At 40.3% G+C, this 23841-nt stretch overlaps 1 protein-coding gene across 1 annotated transcript; it reads right to left on the bottom strand.

The window, feature by feature from the left end:
• Positions 1-5854: 5854 nt before the first annotated feature.
• Positions 5855-16664, bottom strand: sncgb (synuclein, gamma b (breast cancer-specific protein 1)). The gene is made up of 5 exons (XM_072667355.1): positions 16191-16664; positions 12004-12045; positions 11754-11881; positions 8229-8273; positions 5855-7411 (listed from the first exon to the last, which is right to left on the bottom strand). The coding sequence occupies exons 1-5, from the start codon at positions 16309-16311 to the stop codon at positions 7403-7405; spliced, it is 345 nt and encodes a 114-aa protein (XP_072523456.1). The 5' UTR covers positions 16312-16664; the 3' UTR covers positions 5855-7402.
• Between the last annotated feature and the right edge of the window lie 7177 nt (positions 16665-23841).

Below are 23841 nucleotides of genomic sequence, written 5' to 3'. Positions count from 1 at the left end.
TTTGTGCTTCCTTGCTCTTAATTAATCCCTTTAAGCCCTTTAAAGCAAAGTGTTTCAACATGACCAATGTAAGTAATTACATAAAATAAAAATAATAATAATAAAATCTGTCTTTATATATATATTTATATTTATTTATTTATTTATTTATTTATTTTGTTTGATTAACAATCCTGTGAACAAGAAATTCTGAAAGTATCAAATATAATAACATTAAACTGCACAGGGTTATCTACTTAAATAAAATAAAATAGTTTTGATAGACTTTAAACTTCAGGCATTAAAATATTAAACAGCATTGGTTTTTCACATAACCATATTCTCTGGGTATAATATCTCACATATTCAATCCACAGTTAGACTCGCAGTCATGTACTTCATAAGCAAGTCCTTTAATTTCATCACACAGAATAGTGGTGAGTTCTGCAATCTAGTTTAGGTGTAGTTTACAAAATATATGACAACTCTCAAACTGTGACTTGGTGTGTAGATGAGAGAGTAAAGATGAGGAGAATCATTTCAGTAGTTGCTTCCCAATATTCAACACCTTGTCTGCTGCCTTGTCTGCTACAACTTCAGTTGCAGCTTTGTTGATTGCGCCGCCGACCATATTGCCAATACCTGCAGGAATAACAACCTCATTACAGGCACACACACCGATCTGTGCAAGTTTGAGTTTGACACCTAAACAAATAGTAATAGTTACAGACTTGCATTTCTCACTTTTTCGCTTAACAAGGACTTTTATTTTGTAATGTTTTACTGTATAATCATTAGAATCCATAGAAAATTCATAGTTTTACAGGTTAAAATATTTTATTTATTTGATTAGAATCCATTTGTTCTTCTAACTAGCTTTCTGTTGCATTAATGTTTGCATTTGTTCTAATGTTAAATGTTAAGAGGGTTTTAACACCTTGCTCTTCAAGACTTTTGAAAAGGTCTAATGTATCACCCTGTAGTTTTCTGTCTATCTTATTTCTGAAATGAGATATGACTGTATGTTTCTACATCAAAAGATGTTGTGACCCCTTTTTCAAAATTCCTTCCCCTAATATCGTGACGAGGGCAGATTTTAGTGGTTAGTTGTAGACTGAATTTAAGAGGAAAAAACTCACCTCCTGCCTGTTTCTTCTCATTTTTTGCTCCTCCGCCGATCAGCGTGGTGACTTTCTCTTTGGCAACGTCAGCTTCAGGAGAGGTAACAGAGGAACATGTTAAAATGTTCATATAAAATGTGTAACTTTATTTTTGCCACTGTTCATTTTTTTGACAAAATCTAAATCTGGTGGTTGTTCTTAACATTGTGAATTGACCAATAGAAATGCCCCGAAAACTCTTTATTTACACTGACTTCCAAAGAATGTTTTTTACCTTGTTCTGTAAAGTGGCTGTTTTGGAGATGCAAAGTTTGTGTGTAATATTAACCATATACAACATGTAATTAAGATATTTCTGAATCCTATAATCTCCTAGTGAGCTACAGAGCGCCCTTTACAAGGTAACATGATGTTAGATGTTAATGGTCAAAATGTAATTTTGAAAGTAGAGCAGTGTTACAGTGTTACGTCCTCCTGAATGGAAAAAGACAGTGTAGGAATGAATCTGCTGACTTACCTGCCTGATCAATGACCTTTTCCACCTGTCCATCCAGACCTCCCTTCATGAAGTCCATGTTTATGAGCCAAGTCTTGCTGACAGCAGGTAAGGGTTAGGTGTGAAGTCAGAGTGTTTGTGTGTAAACCTGAGAGCGCTGTGCTTCTTATAGAAACTGGAATGTTTAGCCATCTCCCACACACACACCCCAACAGCATGAAAGGAAGAATACACCCATTCAGGGATGTTCAACCTCATCTACAAACATTCAAGACACACCCTTGTAGATGTTTAGGGTTGCCTCTTTCTTTTTTCATTCTTTCTCATTTTTTTGTCTTGATCTATTTATGTCTCTAATATTTGATCCCATTTCTCACTTTTCTCGCACAGCTTATCTGTATTTTCTATTGGAGCTGCATTGAAAGGCTCTGATAGACTGTCTGCCAAAGCCTGTTGTCTCAGGGTGGATCGGCAGGCTGTTCAGGTTTGGCTTTGCTTTGATGGCATAATTAATCTTGTGTGCTAGAGAGCAACACTTACTGACTACCTGTGTAGATAAAATAGGGTGGTTAACATCAGCACTACAATCAGATTCAGTCATGGCAGACATCTCTATTGGGTTTAAGCCAGCACTTTGACAAAGCCACACCAAAACATTCAAAACTCAACCATTTAGTTGCATTTTGGATCATTGTCATTCTGCATAACCCAAGCTTTGAATGTTGGTGTGATGCTCCTACTGTGAAGTGTAGTGTCAGCTTGAAACTAGATGTTGTCCAAAAAGGTTTAGTCTTTAAACTGTCAGCCTGTAGAACATTATTCCAAAAGGTTTAGAGTTGTCCGTTTGCTTTTGTGTAACTGTGAGACAAGCATTGGTGTTTCCTCCAGTTTGCAGCATTTTCTGCCTTGCTGCAGTCCCATAAAGCCCATTTTTGTGCGCTCTCCTTTCTCAATGTGGAGCTATAATTCACTGACTGACTGACTGAGGCTAGACACTCCTGCACTTCCTCTGAATTTTAACAGAAACATGTAGTAATGCTACAGGTTACATGGGGTTTGGGAATGTCTCTACATAGTGTTTCATATTAAATCATAAGCAGGGGCGGATCTAGAAAAATATTCTTGGAGTGGCGAGAGGGGGGCAGGAATATTTAAGTGGGGGCATTATATGGCAGACATATATATATATATATATATATATATATATATATATATATATATATATATATATATATATATATATATATATATTGAATTTAATCACAGTGCTCACAGACAGACTGTTTCTACACACTACAAAAGGGCACAAAAGGTCTTGCATTTGAGGTTTCATGTGAAACAGTTTATATTAGAAATAAGTGACCATACAGTGTGATCTCGCTTAACAGGAGATAGAAGTATGGTAAACAGTTCTTGACTGTGTCAGAGTGTCTCTCTCCTTTTCTCTCCTTCCACCTCATCCTCCTCTTCTCTCTCTCTCCTTTTCTCTCCTTCCACCTCATCCTCCTCTTCTCTCTCTCTCCTTTTCTCTCCTTCCACCTCATCCTCCTCTTCTCTCTCTCTCCTTTTCTCTCCTTCCACCTCATCCTCCTCTTCTCTCTCTCTCCTTTTCTCTCCTTCCACCTCATCCTCCTCTTCTCTCTCTCTCCTTTTCTCTCCTTCCACCTCATCCTCCTCTTCTCTCTCTCTCCTTTTCTCTCCTTCCACCTCATCCTCCTCCTCTCTCTCTCTCTCCTTTTCTCTCCTCCCACCTCATCCTCCTCTTCTCTCTCTCTCATTTTCTCTCCTTCCACCTCATCCTCTCTTCTCTATCTCATTTTCTCTCCTTTGACCTAATATACTAGTACTGTGCTTTCATTAGAATCTGATTTGCTGAGTTGCTTTTGACACCCAGGTAGATCTGTTTATAAAATGACTTTTATCTTTAATTCCTTACCTATATGTGTATTTTTTGGACATTTTTTATTGGTCAAAAATGAAAGAACGACTGTTTAGATGAGTTTGTGAATGTCTCTACATAGTGTTTCATATTAAATAATTTGTTTATTCTTGAATAAAATGACTTTTATCTTTAATTCTATTTTGTCGTATTTCTTTTTTAAAGTTTCAAAATGCAGCTGAATTTTCATTGAAATGATGGTAAAATGCCATAAAACAGTCTGCTGAAGTGTCTTTTATCCAGATTAGTTGCACAAATGAATCTACATTTTTGCACCAAAATTCCCAAAATACATAAGGCTATAGCCTTACCTTCATGTGTATTTTTTGGACATTTTTTATTGGTCAAAAATGAAAGAACGACTGTTTAGATGAGTTTGGGAATGTCTCTACATAGTGTTTCATATTAAATAATTTGTTTATTCTTGAATAAAATGACTTTTATCTTTAATTCTATTTTGTCGTATTTCTTTTTTAAAGTTTCAAAATGCAGCTGAATTTTCATTGAAATGATGGTAAAATGCCATAAAACAGTCTGCTGAAGTGTCTTTTATCCAGATTAGTTGCACAAATGAATCTACATTTTTGCACCAAAATTCCCAAAATACATAAGGCTATAGCCTTACCTTCATGTGTATTTTTTGGACATTTTTTATTGGTCAAAAATGAAAGAACGACTGTTTAGATGAGTTTGGGAATGTCTCTACATAGTGTTTCATATTAAATAATTTGTTTATTCTTGAATAAAATGACTTTTATCTTTAATTCTATTTTGTCGTATTTCTTTTTTAAAGTTTCAAAATGCAGCTGAATTTTCATTGAAATGATGGTAAAATGCCATAAAACAGTCTGCTGAAGTGTCTTTTATCCAGATTAGTTGCACAAATGAATCTACATTTTTGCACCAAAATTCCCAAAATACATAAGGCTATAGCCTTACCTTCATGTGTATTTTTTGGACATTTTTTATTGGTCAAAAATGAAAGAACGACTGTTTAGATGAGTTTGTGAATGTCTCTACATAGTGTTTCATATTAAATAATTTGTTTATTCTTGAATAAAATGACTTTTATCTTTAATTCTATTTTGTCGTATTTCTTTTTTAAAGTTTCAAAATGCAGCTGAATTTTCATTGAAATGATGGTAAAATGCCATAAAACAGTCTGCTGAAGTGTCTTTTATCCAGATTAGTTGCACAAATGAATCTACATTTTTGCACCAAAATTCCCAAAATACATAAGGCTATAGCCTTACCTTCATGTGTATTTTTTGGACATTTTTTATTGGTCAAAAATGAAAGAACGACTGTTTAGATGAGTTTGGGAATGTCTCTACATAGTGTTTCATATTAAATAATTTGTTTATTCTTGAATAAAATGACTTTTATCTTTAATTCTATTTTGTCGTATTTCTTTTTTAAAGTTTCAAAATGCAGCTGAATTTTCATTGAAATGATGGTAAAATGCCATAAAACAGTCTGCTGAAGTGTCTTTTATCCAGATTAGTTGCACAAATGAATCTACATTTTTGCACCAAAATTCCCAAAATACATAAGACTGTAGCCTTACCTTCATGTGTATTTTTTGGGCATTTTTTATTGGACAACAATGAAAGAAAAACATTTTGGCTGAATGTATCTACATAGTGTTTTTTATATTAAATAATTTGATTATTCTTTCAAATAAAATGACTTTTAAAACTAGCAACATATGCAAAAGAAAAGTCAAGACAAAACATAGGTAGGATTTTTGCACCACCTCTCCACAAATCAATCAAATCAAAGTTTATTTGTCACAGAAATAATCACACATGGTACACGGAAATACTTTGACAACTGACCACTAAAATTTAAGGATAAATCAAAGAAGTCCTAAAAATTTTTATTTATACAGATAATATGTTACCAAAAAAATAAGAAAGCAATAGGCGTAAATACATATAACATAGAACAGAATTATTATCAGTAATGTTTGATATAGAGATAAAGCTAAAGCTAAAACTGGCATTGCTTCTGAGACGGTATTTTGGAAACGTGTGGAAAAGAACAGCTCAACCACTTTAGCAGGTGTGTGTGTGTGTGTGTGTGTGTGTGTGTGGACAGCAGTGAAGAATGTGTGGAAAGCAGTTATTAAGACTTGAGGAGGGCTTACAAAGACTAATGGAAAGCTTTAGTTATCTGATTAGCGTGTGCATCAGTGACTGTAAAAAATAAAAAAAATAAAAATATTATATAATTATAATATAAGTATATATTATATTTATATAATATATACTCATATATTTTCAGATATAAGAAAGCAAACACTCAAACACATCTGAGTAGATTTCAACAAAACTTTATTTCATTTATACTGTTTATAAAACCAGCTTTTCTGCTTTGATGCCAACTTAATCATTTTGGGGGCGCATTTGTGTATCAGTTTGTGTGTGTGAGTGTGTGTGTGTGTGTGTGAGAGACTCTGTGTGAGGAACACATCTGACTTGGCATGTGTGTATATGTCAGATACGTGTCTATGTATGTGTGTGTATATGTGTGTGCATGTGTGTGTGTGTGTGTAATAGTGAGTATACTGGAGTGCTGATAAGGCAACATGCAGTCTTCAGTTCCCGTTGGCTACAGAGTGTAAGGTGGGGTGGGACACCGCTGAGTGACAGGCTGAAGAGGGGGGTTTCAGTTGAAGTGTGAGAGAAATTAACGCGTCAGTAGGGCTCGAGACATTCTTCTTATTGGCAAATATCTACACTTCTTCACATTCTCTTGATAAAACACAGTGCTAGAGACTCATCTGCAAATTGCTACAGAACAGACCATTGCCAGACTCAAACGCAATGGTGGGGCTATTGCTTCACATTGCAGGCATTATAAATCTCTGATACGCTGGCACACCAAATGCACGACATGCATTGCAACAGAAATATAAACACAAGAACATGAATTGGGGGGGAAGGGGGGTTGTTTTATTTCCGCTTACTTTTTCTCCAGTCTCCCTTCAGCCCTCAGACCACCTCTTCCTTTTCAACATTGCTCCAGACACAAACAGGAGGAACGAATGAACATATTGCTTCTTTTGACTTGATAAACCGAGCTGATCAACGCTTACCTCACCACAGCTGTACAAGGATGAGCAAATAAGTCAATGCAAGCCTGGCACTGCTACACAAAGACTGACAGGTAGATATGTATACAGTCAGTGTGGTATACATCTCAGATGGTGTGAGCACATACGAACTGATAGAACTCTACACTACGATAAGTCTACTATAGCACACATTAACTCCAGTTTTGTCACCTTTAGGCTAAAGGAATGTAAAGTATCTGAGGGTACACACACCTCATTACTGCATATGTTGCAACATTAAAGACAACATTTTTTCAAATGCGGACGTGGCCTCGTGAAGACCTTACACTCACTGCTTCTTGGCCGAATGACGTGAAATGTACTGACATTGAACATCTAACACCTCTGGTGCATCGCTTCCTACCGCTTTCCTAGCTTTCCTAGCTTTCCATAAGAGGCAAAACCTTAATCTCAACCATCTTCGTTCTATTTTCTGTTCAGTGTAACGCATGTCTGTGTATGTGTGTGTGTGTAAGTGTGTGTGTACATGTGTTCGAGTGAAGAGGCAGGGAAGGGTGACAGCACTAGGACAGCAGCATGATGACACCAACACTGGAGCAGTGGGGAAAAGGGAGCACTACACACAGAGCAAACGACACGGGCATGAGGGCCTGGGAAAGTCTGTTTCCGTTTTGGTTTTTCCGAACTGTCACAAAAAATATATGAAGTGTGTGTGGCATGAGACGATGGGAGCAGGGTCTCTGAGGTGGGGGGCGGTCTGAGGTCGGAGAGAAGTTCCAGCCTCCGGCCTAATAACCCTGTTTGAAAGAAACAGAGAACTGTATCATAACCAGGCTTCTGAGATGGTACCGCTTGTTCTCGGTGTGAGTGGTGAAGGAAATAATTGGCACAAATTCTATGAGCAAAAGAACACAATTTCCCCTTTGGCCACAAGATGTCGAGGGGTGTAGAGTCTGAGGTTTGCTTCCTTGGTTTTACACAGGATCTATGGTGCTAAAAGAGCTAACAAGGAATGGAAGCCTACCTTACTAAATAAGATGCCTAAATCAAAATATGTGAGCAATTCCATATAAGAGCCCCTCAGGCTTCTCTAGTGACCCATGTCTCAAACAAAAAGTGGTTTGTGAGTGTGAAGAAGGTTCTCCTTTCTAGAACCTTAAGATTAAGTAAAAGGGCCTTCACAGTTACGCAGTGATAGAGGGAAAAGAAGACTGTCTGGCCACCCCTGAACCAGTTTGAGGATCAAAGTTTTATGAAAACCAAAGTTCGTCAATGGGATAGGTGTGCAAACATCCAATTCGCATCACAAAAATCTGAATTTCCAAGATGATTGAGAACAGATAGGCAAGCTTATGTGGTTTCTGTTGCCTGTAAAATGAACAAAACTATGTAACATCTAAGATTATAGTATATTGCCCATACTTTTGTCCATGTTTATAGATAACACAGCGTCACATGGGATTAGAAAGTGCATCAGCAAGTGTATTTGGGATTGCTTAACAGCTTGACATGGTTTGATGCAATTGGTTCAGCTAAAGAAAAGACATGTCTTGCAAATTAACCTGCGTTAAGAAAGTTTTAACTTTTTAGAGAGTCTTATTTTTTGTTGCTTACCTGCCCACCATCTCCACCCTCCATGCCGCCATGGGAGAAGTCAGCCTGAAGACACACAAACGTATATACATACACATGAGCTTCAGCGTGCGGGCAGTAGCTTATTCAACACTGCAGGCTGTTTCTTAGCAGAGCTCACTTCTTAAGAAGCAGCTGGGCTTTGGCTTCGGGACACCAAACCTCATTTGGCTCCCTGGTAAACATCAGCACAGCCTGAAGCTTCATTGACACATGCACTGGTGCAGAAGGGAAATGGCACTCTGCCTGAGCAGGGAAGATGTTCCTCTGATGTTAAATGCCATCTTATGACTACTGGGATGGATAAATGATGGGTAGCAGTGGTCAGGGTCAGCTCTCTGACTCTCTCTGATTACCAGATAAAGCATGGACATTGAGCCTTTTGAAAAGTGAACAGGTCTTCAGATGGTGTGGTGGTCAGATCATCTCAGGATTTTACTTAGATACTATAGAAATGCAAAATGGAGGGTACCCATGGTTGTTACTTTTGGATATTTGACGGTATATTGAGATATTGCTAGAAATAGGAGAGAATCCAAGTTTAGAGGAGATTACTAAAGGTAAAAAAGAAACGGCATATGATATTGATGTGCCTTTTATGCATGAAGGTAAAATCTGATCTCTGATTTAGTCACACTGGGAAAGCACTTTAGTAAAAAGTATAAACGGTCTCTGACCAAAGTATAACTGGATAGGATTTGGACATGAAACAAAATCAGTAGTCTAGGATCCTCCTACAGTCAGCAAGTGGAATTAGCACTTTGAGCCACCCCTATGTTTCACATGCATTTTACAAGCTCAGACATAGAGAGCCATTACTGAAAGTGAAAGAAGCAAGTGGACTGAGGTGGTAGAGTAATAATACAGCAAGTATCAACGGAGTAGCAACGATTGTGGCGCTATTCTCTCTTTTGTAGGTCAGTGGAGCATCAACACGATTTTGAAGCTGTTATTTTAAGGCAAAATTCTACATAAGGCTGCTTTAATGCAAGGTGTAGACTTTAAATGTTACTCATATAGCCAAAGGGACACTGTTTGACTGCTAACACTCTGCTCCAAACCTTCCCCCCCCTTTTAGTTTGGCCTATCTCTCTCTCTTTCTCTCTCTATCCCGCCCTTCCACCCCTTCTGCAGTGCAGTTAGGCTGTGCTGAGTCATAGGGGAGGGACAGATGCGTGCGTGTATGTGGTAGGAGGGGGGGAGTAGGTCTAGACTATCATCCCTTCCTCAGCTCATCTGCATTTCACTACAGCTGATACTTGGTTAATTCGGGTAGTATATGGATAATTCAGGTGTTATTTGGATAAAAGCAGATGGTATATGCCCACACCTCCAGCACACAGCTGAGTTTCCAGTTCAGTTGAGTCCAGCACAATGCATGCATGCACTGGTTATAAATTAATACAGAATATTAATGCAGAAAACCTGAGAGCTCAGCAAATCACACATGCTCTATAGCCAGGCACTAATAAATAAGTCATATCATCTGTAATGTTTATTATTATGTAGAATAACTGTTCACCAGGAACCTGAAAATACTGGAATGGCTTTTGATATTTTGAACTGTAACTAAAAGAAATCTACATAGGATTTATATAGTTTTGACAGTGTGTTAGTTGTGCTGCCACAAATGGATCAGTAAGAAATGGTTTCACTGATCTTCTCTATTCCCCTTGACAGAGGAGTAGGCATGCTATTTCGGTATCCTTTGTGGTTAGTCAGGAAAAGGGAATGTATTCAGTGCAGGTAATGTAATGCAAATACATTCAGTTGGCATCCAGGTATGAATTATACCCAGTGTATTGTTAGTACTATTTCTTCCTCACTGTTACAATGATAGGCATGAATTGCAATAGCAAGCACCCTTAAAGAACCGTGCTATCCAGTAGCACCCAGGCATATCTTTATGCATGCAGAAATTATGATATTTCAACTCTCGCTGCTTTAAGACAGATTAATCAATAATCATGGTTAATATCAATTTGCAAAAAAATGAATCATTATGGAGAGCCCTGTGTTCAGCACATTCACCCCGTTTATAAGATCCTGCTATGATGAGGTAGCTTTCTACATGCTAGCATTCAGTGGCCATACTCTTATGCCTCCCCACCCCCAAACCCATTGAACAGGCACCTCATATACAGGCTCGTCCTGTTAGCAGCATGGTAATAAAGTCATGGAGAGACAGACAGAACAGGTTAGACACACAAAACCTCTGAGGCAGAAGGCAAACACGGAATGAAACAAGGCTATGCTAACAGGGCTGACAACAAATAAAAGGTCGTACCCATCAATTAGTATGACTCACTATGACACATCATTGTTATTGATTTTTCTACTATTGCTATTACTAAGGTTTATGACCCACTTACAATAATGGTCTTTGGCAGATGCTCATATCCACAGCAACTGACAGCTTAATCATATTACAATGTTATGAGCCTTACCCAAGGACTCTTACTGGTATACTGGGCGAGGAATCAAACCTCAGTCTGGCACATGGAAGGCAGTGGTGTTCCCCATTACAGTATATCACCCACCAGTCTGCGCTTCCTGAGAGGCAGTATGCACCTCTGATTGTCATCAAAGTAAGGGTGTTGTAGACTACTGATTACTTCAGGCCAGTGATTCCCAACTCTGGTCCTGGAGCACCCCTGACCTGATTATCTTGTTGTTTTGTTTCTTTTTCTTTGGTCTAATATCTGATCCAACCAATCAGCTAATTGCTCCTTCCTAATTGCCCTTCCTGAAGTGGGCATGTCAAAGCTGGAAAATACTCAAAGAAGTCCAGGAATAGGACCAGGATTTGGAAACACTGCTTTAAATAGAATAAGTTCAATAGGGCAGACAATGGGATCAACTTTAGGAAAAGGTGACACCTGCTGGCGGCCATTATAAAAGCACCTTGTTTAAAAGCCCTTAAACCTCAAAGATCTGTCATGACTACATAATGTACATATTAGTTAAAAAAATGATCTTAGTTACTAGTTTTAACAGTGATAACTGTATTTTAAATCATTAAAAGGCCTTGCATCCCATATGTTTTTTTTTCTTGTCCCACTGTATTTTATTATTTTCACCACTTTAATGTTTATTCATATTTACACAACTATTTTCCAACTCCTCCCAGTGAGTTAAATAGGCTATTTTTTGCACTTGTTGCCTTAAAGGCTGATGACCTAAATTCTGGACTGCCATGTATTGTGTCCCATTCAGAAAGCTGTCCAGGCCGTTACTGTGTGATGTGTAGAGGGGCTAAAATGCTGTCAGCTGGACTAGTGACATCACAAAAAATGAATTGAAAACAGGCTATACATAGTACAGTGTATACTATATATGAGTGTATACATTTTTATGTATATATATTATAATACATATATGTAAACTGTACATACTTTTACACAATGTAAACAGTCATCACACACTACATCAAACCTGCTACATTTAAAAACCTGAGGACAGTTTAGTGTTCATGATATGGGCCCTTTAACATACACAACTACTCACCGGATTAACCATGCCGGTTGAGGCAGCCACGTTCTCAACTCCTTCCACCGTCTTCTGTCCCAGCTCATTAGTGCTCGCCACTGCTGTGTCACCAACTATGTTTGCCTGCTCTGTGGTCCTGTTTGCCACTGTAACAGAAAAATAAATAAATAAATAAATAAATAATAAAGAGGATAGGTCATGATTCCTCATCGTCATTTCCTCAATCCTTTCATCAAATGTTCAAAAATGTTTGATGCTTATTTCTCACCTGTGTTGACACCTGATACGACTCCCTCCTTTGTCTTATTTCCTGCAAAATAAAAGAAAACAAATGATTTTTTATGCAATCCAGAATATATCTCCCTCTCTCTATCCCTGTGAAAGTTTGAGGTGAACTTAATGTCACTGTGATGTCCTTGTACTATTTCTGAGTAAACATAATTGGTCCTTCAAAAGGATTTGAAAGGATCCCTACATAAAATAAGCAATTGCCATTGCTATGTTTAAAACCCTACAGTGGCCTTTTCCTCGATACAATTCAGGTTTTGAGTCTGTGTGTGTGATCGAGTTATGAAGACTTGATGTTTAAACAACAGACAGTGACAAATCTGTGCTGTTTTAGGTCTATGTGGGATGTTATGCTGCTTCTTTGATGGATTTGTTTATTAAACTTTGCAAGCTGCTATCAGTCCCTGCTGGCTGATATGCCCACGCTAGCGTTTTGAAGTTGTGTTGTCGCCTGGACATCAGAGCGACATACAAGGTTACTTATATTACTGTGGTGGGCCAATTTAGTGTTAGGAATCTTGCCCAATGACTCTTATTGGTGTAGCGCAGCACAGTCACCCAGACCGGGAATCAAATCCCAGTCTTCCGTGGTGTGGTAGCTCACTGGCAGGTAGTGGTGTTATCTGTTGCGCCACACCAACCACCTAACCATGACTTATCATATCAAAATAACGAGAAAGTAACTTAATAAAATGACTAATGTCAAACTAACAAGAATGTGTCTGAGACTTATCCTCTTAAAATAAAAAGAAAGTAAAAAGCATCTTAAAATAATGACATCATCTCAAAATAAAGAGTAGCTCAAAAAATGACTTATCTCAAAATAATGAGAAATGATCTTCGAATAACAACTTATCAGCTCATAATAAGGAGATAATATCTCAAAATAAGGACATTATTTCATAATAATAAGAAAGTATCTCAAAATAATGATTTATTGTCTCATAATAATGAAATAATCTCAAAATAATGACTCCTGGAGACGGCTGGAGAAAAACATTTTAGAAATATCCAGATACGTGTGGACGGGGCCTGAGGTACCAGACAGGACTGTTTTGACTGTGTTACTTATTCATCTGCAGGGTCTGTATCTATCTGTATAAGCAGTGTTATATATAACAGCATTCTTCACTGAGTCTGAGCTGGTGTGATTTTCTGTATTAAATGCATTACTCTCCCACATCAATCCAGCAGTAATGGCTGAACTAAAATGGATTCTTAACATTTCTGATGCACTGCTCTTTTCCTGACTGTCCATGGACCTGCTTTTAGATGCTTCCCTGCTGATTAAATGGTGGTTACATAAGCAGCTGTAGGGAGCACGAGAAAGAGGGAGTGAGGAGAGAAGAGGAGAGGAGAGGAGAGGGAGGGGGAAAGAGGAAAATAAAAATGTAAAAATAGGAACCGGCCTGAAGTGAGGATATACTACCAAATCTAGATTCGGTTAGATTAGGTAATGGCATGATAAGCCATTTACTACAGCCTACTACATGATGCCCATTTTTAAATTTTCTTTTTAAAAATAAGCTTTATTGAGAATGAAGACGTCAGAAACACTGTGATTTAATATTTATGCAGAAGGTACACAAAGCATACACTCTCTCATTTAGTCTCCCATCCTGTCTCCCTTTTTTGTCCTTGACTAGGTCTTGTTTTTAGGTGCCGCTGTATCTCTTTTTCTCTCTCCTCCTAAGCGACACCCGCGTGACTCAGCCTGGCTGCGTGACTGGCGTGCGTCTGCTTGTCTGCACCTTCTGCAGTTTCTATTCCTGCTCTCTCTCTCTCTCTGTGACTGCAGCACAGTCGCTGTCCCTGCTAGTCTAGAAAGCCTGGCAAATTTGGCCACCTTTTACACCCCGACCCATATGGGAGCGCATCATCTAAAGCACTCAATTTCAGCTTCCCATATGTCTGAGGATAAAATAGGCCATGATGCAGCACCCAGCTGCTTAATAATGAAGCCAGGGCCATTTTCGCTGGGCCGTGCCCAAGCCGTTGACGTCATATGGTCCTGTTCCGAAACGTCCTCCTACTGAGAAGAGCTTGTGGCTGCAGAGCCATAAATTTCACTGCCCTGAACCTCCTCAGCTAATGCTAACGCATGCACTATTCTGCAAGATGTACAAGACTGTAGCAGCTAGCTATATACAGCAGGCCACATATTTACAGTAACCGTTCAGTTTCGTGGATCATGATCATTTATACCTAAAGGTTTAAAAAAACAATTTAGAGAGAGAAAAGATTAGCTAAGAGTTAGCGACTGGCTAATTATTCAGTACAATACAACAGCCAGCAGCAGCTACACTGTTAACACTGTACAGTAGCAGAAAGGAGCTTCATGCTTGGTTGCCCACTGTCCAATACTGGAGCGCTCTCAAGCCCCCAGATAGCATTTTACAACTGTGAGGGCTGCTAACACAAGAGCGCAACCTCTGAAGGAATGACCTTGGTAGGAGGAGTGGTGCAGTGTGGGAAAGAAAGTGGAACACGCTGTGCTCAGCTGCAGCGTTTAGGCGATAAAGGTTTGATTGGATTATTTCGGCTCTTTGCGGCGGGGTTATAGATCAGGAATATTACATCATAGATTCCGAGCTGTTAATGCTACACTGCAGACCAGAGACTCGATTCAAATGTGGGCATTGATTTCACGTGAATGTACTCCTTTACATACACCAGTAGGTCACCTGACAGACGATCACTGTCCACAGTTTGATGCGTGATGCTTAATGCAGAGACATAAGGCTCCCTGTAGCTTGTGTTCAATCCATAACCAGGCCTATTGATTACTGCACAAGCACAGCAACCTTGATGAAGGCGTGTTTGTCCTTGACGCCATTACTTGCTGTTTTTTTTTCTCCACTATTCTCACTATCCCCTTTTTTTTGCATTTGCTCTCTTCCATCTGTTCATTATTGTGCCGATGAGTGTGTGTCCACAGGGCTGCAAGCCTATGACATAACACACAGTACTGCACCCCTCATCCTCCAGCCTATTTCTCTCTCTCCATCTCCATCTCCATCTCTCTCGCTCTCTCAGTGGTGGAAGGGGTGGGGGGAAGTTCGTCATCCCGCTCAAGCAAGCAAATCCTGCCGCAACAACACATGCGCACGCGCACACTCACCATACACACACACTCACACACACACACTAACACGTGGTGGTGGTGGGGTGGGGGGTTGGGGGGGTTGGGCTTGCAGAGAGGGATGATTGCTGCAGTGCTCAGCTGATTCTTACTTGTCAAACCCCAACACCCCCCCCCCCCCCCCCAACACGCACGCACACAGAGATACACGACTAACCTGACTACACTGAATAATATAAAAGCATATAATGGCCTTCCTTATTAATTCATAATTAGTCACAAAAGATAAACGTTGGCTGGCATTCTTCACACACTGTGTGCATTTCACTGGGGACCTTTTCCGAACATTCCAGTGTGGGTGCTTGCCATCATCCTTGAAGCCCAAATAGATATTTTTGGAACCATTTCTTGCTAATTCAGGCTGGTGCAGTTACTGCATGTGCAGATACCCTTGCTTTAGCGCCCTGAATGCCTTCCCTTGTCAGGCCTCTTTAGCCGTCCAGAGCAATGACGCAAAAAGAAACCCTGCACTCAAGCAGAGGAGGATCGGGATGCTATAAGGAGTGCCGGCAGTCCTGCACATAATCATAATCTCTATTAATGCACCCTACATGTGCAATATTTGACATTATTTTACAGTGTGACTTGCTTTTATCCTTTCGCTTCAATCCAGGACCTCATCCATCTTCTTCCTCCATCCCTGTCTCCACACCACACCCCTGTACTGCCTCTGCAACGCAGTCATCTAACCTACATTTCCAACCACCTATTTTACAGCCTATTATACAGTCTGCAATTACGCTTCGTCAGCGCCCCAAGCTGGGACCCCTTGCGAGACCCTGTCTTCTTACACACATACACTCACACACTCACAAATGCACTGGAAATCTAGACTCATCGATCACATGCACTCTAACTCCGTAGGGAGGGTCTCTGAAGCCCCTTTTTACATAATGAGCTGCTTATTGCTCGTTATTGCTGTCTGCACAGCGCTGGACTATCCTGTAACAGGACGTTTTTATACTAGTCCCAGAACACAACTGTGCCCCCCCCCATCCCCCATCTGTCCTCATTTCAGTACTTACCCACGTACAGGACCCCCTCTTTGGTCTTCAGAGCCGCCTCCTCCACCCCTGCCTTGGTCTTCTCGGCAGCGGCCACCACACCTTCCTTGGCCATGGAAAATCCCTTCATTAGTACATCCATCCTGGACTCTGTGTAGGGAGCTGACGCTGGACGCTGGTCGGGCCTGTCTGGCTGGGTCTGGGTCTGTGTAAATGTATGCGTGGAGATGTGTGTGTGTGTGTGTGTGTGTGTGAGTGTGCGAATAGAGCCTGAGAGAAGGAGGATGGGAGTGAGAGAGAGAATGAGAGAGAGAGAAAGAGAGAGAGGATTACGCAGTGTTTCTGTGCTCAGACAGAAGCACACTGGGGTACCTTTGATGTAGAGAGCGGTGGATAGAGCGTGAGCAAGAGAGTGTGAGGGAGAGTGAGAGAGAGCAAGAGAGGAGCAGCTGCAGCAGGACGGGATGCAGTGAGACAGAACCTGCTGGATGCTGCAGCGTATTTAAGTCGTGCTGCGGCTCCCTCCCACCCACACCCCCACCTCCACTCGCACTCGCACTCACACACTCTTAACCCATCCCTTCTCAGCCTCCTCAGCCTTCTCACACACAATGTCACCCAGGCTAATTCTAATTTAATGTTCTGCTTTGAAGCTGGAGGAAATGCATGTATAGGTCAGATTCTTTACCTGTATTCAGAACAATGATGAGTAAAAATGTGAGATGCAGGCCTGCATGTTGGTGCTGTGCTTAATGTACTGGTAAGATTTCTCTCTTACAGAGACAGAGGATCATATTCTGTAGCAAAAACAGGTTGGGGGATTGTGGGCTGCAGTAAGCTTTAGGCTTCCCATGATGAAAACTAGGACATGATGTCTCACCAAGCTTCCATCAGTGTTTTACTTCATCTACTCAGATATTGTAATCATTTATTCCAGAATCCAGGAAAATCATCACAGACATATCCCGAAACACACACAAAAAAAACGACGCCAGCGGCAGTGAAAAAAGGCTGAATCACTCCCCTCAGAACCCCAGAAAAGGATATGGCTACACCGCAAGAAATCTCCTCCAGTGTGTGCAGGTTTCTGGCCATTGACTGCACAAATATCCGCCCCCTTGTTCACAGCTGATTGGTTCAGCACTGGTGGGTTGATGGTTTTGACAGAGGGAAGATGGAGCAGACTGGATTTCTCAAGGCCTGTGAGGTGGAGTGAATCCTGTCGGGAACATATCTTCTGCTTAGTCTCGTCTACAATTAAATGGATCTTTTTACCGTTCACTCCACTAAATGATAAAGTCTAAAGGCAAATCTCAAGGCATGGTCCATTTTTTGCTTTAGCTTCCTCCTGACCACAGATTGAGGCTTACTGTAGTAAAGGGCAATAGCTGGAAAACCAAAGGTCTTTGAGTACATAGAGTATTTGCAAACACTATTCCACAAAGGTAAAGGTAAATATATATCTATATAAAGGTAAATATACATAAATAATATATATATATATATATATATATATATATATATATATATATACACACACACACACACACACACAGTATATATATATATATATATATATATATATATATATATATATATATATATAGTATATATAGTATACTAAGCTGACCACATTTTTTAGAATTTAGTTGGTTCTGTTCTCAGCATTTAGATATCCTCAATTGTTTGCATGGACGCTTACTATTTCTGTTCACACAGGCCTGCCTTTGTTGCAGCGCCATTTTGATAATACAGTAGCATGGCCCTACCTTTTCACCCCACACTAAAACAAGGTCATTTCATGAGTCAATGAACCCCCACCACCTTCCTGTCTTAGTAATCGATTTACACTGAGCAACGAATCCCACCAGACTCTCTGAAGACAGTCAGAAGACTGGCTTGTAAGATGAATGTATTAGTATTATTACTTGAATATAAAATTAAATATTACTTGAATTATTTTATTGTGGGGTAAACTCATGTAAAATTCCATTGGCAGATAATTGTGCTTGTTATTATTTTATTAAATAATGGAACACTTCTGAAGGGTATAGAGTTTATACTGCTTTTGTTGGAATTACTGTCTCTACTATCCAGACACTAAGTGACTCGAGCGTTAGTAAGATCAGGATGCTGAACGATCACCACCCCACCTCATCTCATCCCTTACTCCCCAACTTCTTCCAGAAATATTGTCTAGAGCTCCATCATCATTCCAGAAAACACAATTCTACTCCTCCGCAGCTCAATACTGGGGGGCTTTATACCCCCTTAGCCCACACCTGGCATTAGGCATGGTGCCAACAGATCCTTGTATATCTGCTCCAGAGAGTCCCATTCTATTGCCAGTACTTCTCTACACAGACTGGACAAGCTGCATGTGTGAGTGTGAGTGCGTGTCTGAAATGAGTGTAGTTTAACAAAGTAGCTGAACGCATTCATTAGAAGGGGTGTCCACAAACATTTGGACATACAGTGTACATAGGTACAATTTTCATTGTCATTACACAGTGCCACAAAATTTTTCTTCTTGCTTACCCCAGCTTAGAAAGGGGTCCGCATGCAATGTCAGGCATACTACAGTGCCCTTGGAGCAGAGAGGGTTAAACGCATTGCTCAAGGGCCCAACAGTGACAGCTTAGCAGATGTGGTTATTGAACCCACAAGCCCGTGATTAATACGCCAGCACTCTAAGCATTGAACCATCGCTGTACCTCAGACCTGGTTACTGAGCTGTGAACTGTGACTTACTTTCAATGCAGACTTGCTCTCAATGCAGGAGATCAGAAACAAACAAACACATAAATGAATGAATGAATGAATGAATGAATGAATGAATGGTATTTATTTTAATGAAATAAATAAATAAAAACGGATGATAGTAAATTTCAATAGTCAATATACCCACTAATATACTTGGTAATAAAATCAGTAATAAAATCTCCCAGCATGCATGCACCAGCAAGAGGACAGAAAATCAATATAATATATGGCTAACTTGGGCTAATATTGTTTTCTCAGTTATTGACAAATAATAAAACATCATCAAAGATTTTGTAGTTTTCAGGACACAGACACTAGACTTTCTGACAAGATATCTGGACTAATGTCTTTTTTGATAGTGTGCCCTAGAAAATGCCCTAGATTCTGCAGGTGCTTAGTATATTTAAAAAATATAAAAAGATAAAAAGATAAAAAAATGATAACATATCTTGAAAACCACAAGTACGCAGAATGGCCAAAAGTATTGGGACATCTACACATTCATTGTTTCTTCCAAAATCAAGGGAATTAAACATTTGTATATCTTGTTCTACCAAATCTGGGGCATTTTTCTTTTTTTTCATTCAGAGACAACAGCATTAGAGAGGTTAGGACCTAGAGTGACCTCCACTCCACATCATCCCCAGTTCATCCCAAAAGTCCTGGATGCAGCACCATCATTCTGGGGTCTTTATACCCCTCTAGCCCACACCTGGTATTAGGCATGGAGCAAATAGGTTAATATTTTCATGACAATCTCAAAATATTAGCTATTGTATTATTAAATTAGAGTATAATATATCATATTTTATTTCGATATTATAGATTGTATTAGATACATTTTCTATATCAATACATTGTTTTGCAGTTGACACCTGGCTACAAAACTCATTTCTATTTTAAATGAACTGAATGGACTGGAGTAGCTTCCAGTGGACCAGCTGTGCAGGATTAGTCAATGTATTATTGTAAGCTGCAGCGCGAGTGTGACTCATGTCAAACACACACCATGAAAAAGCATACAAACCATAAAGCATGTCTGCACCACCTGGTGAAAGCATAGCCTCCTTCTTCAGTGGCAGACAGAATTACCATCGAGATAACACAGAGACTCTCTTCCTCTCTGGATCTGATTATGGCAGTGTGTGTGTGTGTGTGTGTGTGTGTGTGTATGTTTTGGTGGTGGGGTTAGGGCTCAGCTCACTGTCTGTTCTCTGTGATGCTGCGTTGTAACTGGGCTCATGTTATGTAACTGACAGCACACCATAAGCTTCAGAAGCTGCTGAACTCGCGGCGGAAGCTAAGCCTCAATTTCTGGGTGACAGAATTGAATGCTGAAACCGAGCCGCAGCTACAGGTTCAGCCGTATCATTCAGAGCACTGTTTCTAATGTAGGGCAGTCATTTTCCTCAGTCCAGTACCAGTACGAGAAATATAGAACATGTAGAGAATGGGACCACATTCGGGGAATGGGAATTACAATAATGGGGTTAGAAGAGGTAAGTAGAGGTAAAGATTTAGTTGTTTGGCCAAAATGACCAGAGGTAGCGGAAGGGGTAGGAGGTGAGCCATTCTACCCCAAGAACCCAAGAACACTGTACCAGCTGTTAAGCATGGTGATGGAAGCATTGTGGTCTGGGGCTGTTTTGCTACCAGTGGAACTCCAGTGGCACATTGAACAAAGTGGATGGAATAATGAAGAAGGAGGACTACCAGAAATCTGCATCTTTTGAGCATGCTAGTGGTGTCAGATCAAGAGGAAGAAACCTTAAGAGAAACTTAGACTCAAAAGGGGAACCCAGCCTCCTCGGGTTGACATTGTGTCAGCACAACAATAATCAAAACAGGAATAAAAACAATACTGAATTAGGACAATATGGCAAATGTGCTGACAAACCATAAAAGATGAAAACGAAATGTGAAAGTCCATGCAAGCAAACAGTCAAGCACAGCCATGCAGTGAGGTGAGGATTAATCAATGTGAGGACAGGGGGCAGCAGGGTAATGGACAGTTGGAATCTGGCATCTTAATATGTGGGAAAGAGACAGAAAGTAAACAGAAAAGAGGGAAAAACACAAGGGGTTAAGAGAAGTGAAGCATGGGGGGGGGGGTCTCTTACAGAGAGATCTAACAGGGTTGTTTTAGATTACTGAGAAGATTTGATTTCATTCAGCGACAATAGTGTTAGTGAGGTCAGGATGTTGGATGATCACCACCCCAGCTCTTCCCCAACTCTTCCCAAAAGTATGGGATGGTGGACCATCATTCCAGAGAACACAGTTCCATTGCTCCACAGCTCAATGCTGGGGGACTTTATACCTCCCATGCCTGGTATTAGACACAGTGCCAACAGGTTTATGTTTATCTGCCCCAAAGAGTCCTATTTTATTGGCAGCAGTCCTCCACAGGGACTAGATAAGCTGTGTGTGCGCGTGTGCCTTTGCACATCTATATCAGCGATGGGTGCAACTTAAAATAGCTGAATGCATTCATTAGATAGGGTGTCCACAAACATTTGGACACATTAGTGGAGCTCTTGGTGGTTAGTTTATAAATGTAGAAAGACGCTTCAAGTACTGTATGAGTAGTATTACAGATGATTCCAAACTTCTGAACAGTGTGTGCTCAACTTGCATGCTAGGGTCCTATCAACCTCATGATGAATTTGGATGAATTCTGAATCCAGATGTTTCCACAGAACTTACGGCAGCTGGGACTTGTCAAGGCTATTGGAAACAGACAAATACTGCGTTAAAGACCAGAGATCAGGCATTACAAGTCAAACGAATGCACTGAAATACTCCTGCACTGCTTAACTCCAATGAACACTGCTACTGTACTGCACGGCACACAGCTGGACCTCATATCCTGCAGAAATCACTCTTCCATGGGGAAATAGAGCAGGGTAGGAAATGACTTCAGGGCTTCTGACTGTTCTCTTCATGTGGCCCTGATTAAGAGATGTGTTTTCATGTGTTATCAGTCTGACCATCTTTATCAGTTCCACTCTCAATTCTGTTACTCAGTGTTCCCAGGGATGTTAGACAAGCAACGGCTGCAAGCGTGTCGTCCTCCAGCAGGAGATGATGCGATGTTTCTGAAATGTGTGGTATTCTTCCCTCGCTGGGTGTCTACTCAGTGTGCGGACACTTAACACAGACAGGAAGTGCTCCATCACAGTGTGTGCAGGAAGAGCCCTGAGAGTTGCACTGAAAGTGTCTGGGACAGCAGTGTGTGTTTGTTGTCACAGCTGAGCCGCACACGATAGAAGCAGGCGGGCTGACACGAAGGCTCTGAGGACCACCAGGCCACTCTGCAGTCAGAGGCCAGCTTCTCCTGGGCTTTTCTTACACAATAGACTCCTTCTCCCAGAGCTAGTGACTACTCCAAACAGTTCAGGCCCACTCACAACCTCTCTGTTGGTGGCATGTTTTCTCTTCAGCCTGAGAAATGGCAGCTGAGGTCTGGTGCATCAATGAAAGGGGTCCAGGGTGGGGGGCTAAATCGGGGTCAGCACTGAGAACAAGGCCTCCTGTGTACTGAGCAAACAAAAGACATGCAAGCAGTCTGCAGTTATGGCTAATATTCACCAGTGTTACAAAAGGTCGCCTATAAGAAAGATGCCTAAAAGGTCCTGATAAAGTCACAAAAGCCTACATAGACACCTGTCACAGGTGATAAAGCGTGTTTGTTAAGATTGTTTGCTTCCTGTTATTTTTATTTAATTTTAAATCTGTAAAAAATAGTAAAATCAGGAAAATATAGTTTGGTGTGAATTTTCCCAAAGCTTTATTAACAACGAGACAATCTGTGCATTTTGAGCTTATTTTGCCGTATGCCGTATTCCCCCCATCCCCTGCCTGCTCTGAGTGCCTGCCTGCCTGCCTGCCTGCCTGCCTGCCTGCGAACTAATTCTGCCCCATATCACCTGTTTAGGTAAGTTTCCCTCTGGATTCTGCTGATTAGAACCAGTCGTTAGCTCAGAAATTCACAGTTTAAGTATTTTGGGTCAGTGTTTTATCACTTGGTGCTTGCTGTGATTAATATATCTACTACCTCTTGTTACAGTATGCCCATAGTATCTATCTGAACTGTCATTTTGCATTGTAAAATGAGGTCTCTATCCAGATCGTTGGCTTTAATTTGCAGTAAGTTCATGGATATATACTTTTAATGTGTATTTTGTTAACGCTACTTACTAATCGCATGGTCATTTTGCTATGTTGAATACATTGCTGCTTTCCTTTATGTTACCTCCTGATTGTTCAGTGTATAATTATACTTTCTTATATGGGAACAAGTGGGCGAGAGAGAGACGCACTAATTCCTGTTCAGGAATAAATCTGGCAGACCTCCATCTTTCTATGTTGGTGTGGCTGATTATCAAAGTCCAGAGCTGTTTCTCCTGTCGCATTGCTACAAAAGCATGTTGTGTTTTTAATTTGGTGGTCAAACAATGCAGTTAATTAATTGTAATTAATCACATGAATACTTATTTACACAGTTTATAATTCAAGTTTTTTCCAATTAAAAAAAAAGCAATGCATAACTATCATCAGGAGATCATGAGTTTGATGCTTGGTGATACCACACCCATCCATGGCTGGAGTCCAAGAGAGCCTCGATCTCTCTGGGTGGCTAGGACGACCCTCCCTCTTCCCCATCACTCAGTACAGTGTCAGCCAATGCGTCATCACCATCGTAGAACTTGTGCCATCGTGTGGTGGGGACCATGTCTGTCAACCTTCCTTCAATGTTTTTCTAACTATTTTCTCTCACTGTCCTAGCATATAATTATTTTTTCCCAGAATATATTTTTATATATTTGTTTTTACTACATTTCCCTTCAGGAAAGCAGGTGTCAGTGTGCAGAACATTATCTGTAAGGATGAAGAAATCCTTCAATCA

This window comes from Salminus brasiliensis, chromosome 22 (assembly GCF_030463535.1).
Source record: "Salminus brasiliensis chromosome 22, fSalBra1.hap2, whole genome shotgun sequence".
In the NCBI taxonomy this organism is placed as follows: Eukaryota; Metazoa; Chordata; class Actinopteri; order Characiformes; family Bryconidae; genus Salminus; species Salminus brasiliensis.
Note: the sequence above shows the minus strand (reverse complement) of the source record. Positions and strands in the feature narration are given on the sequence as shown.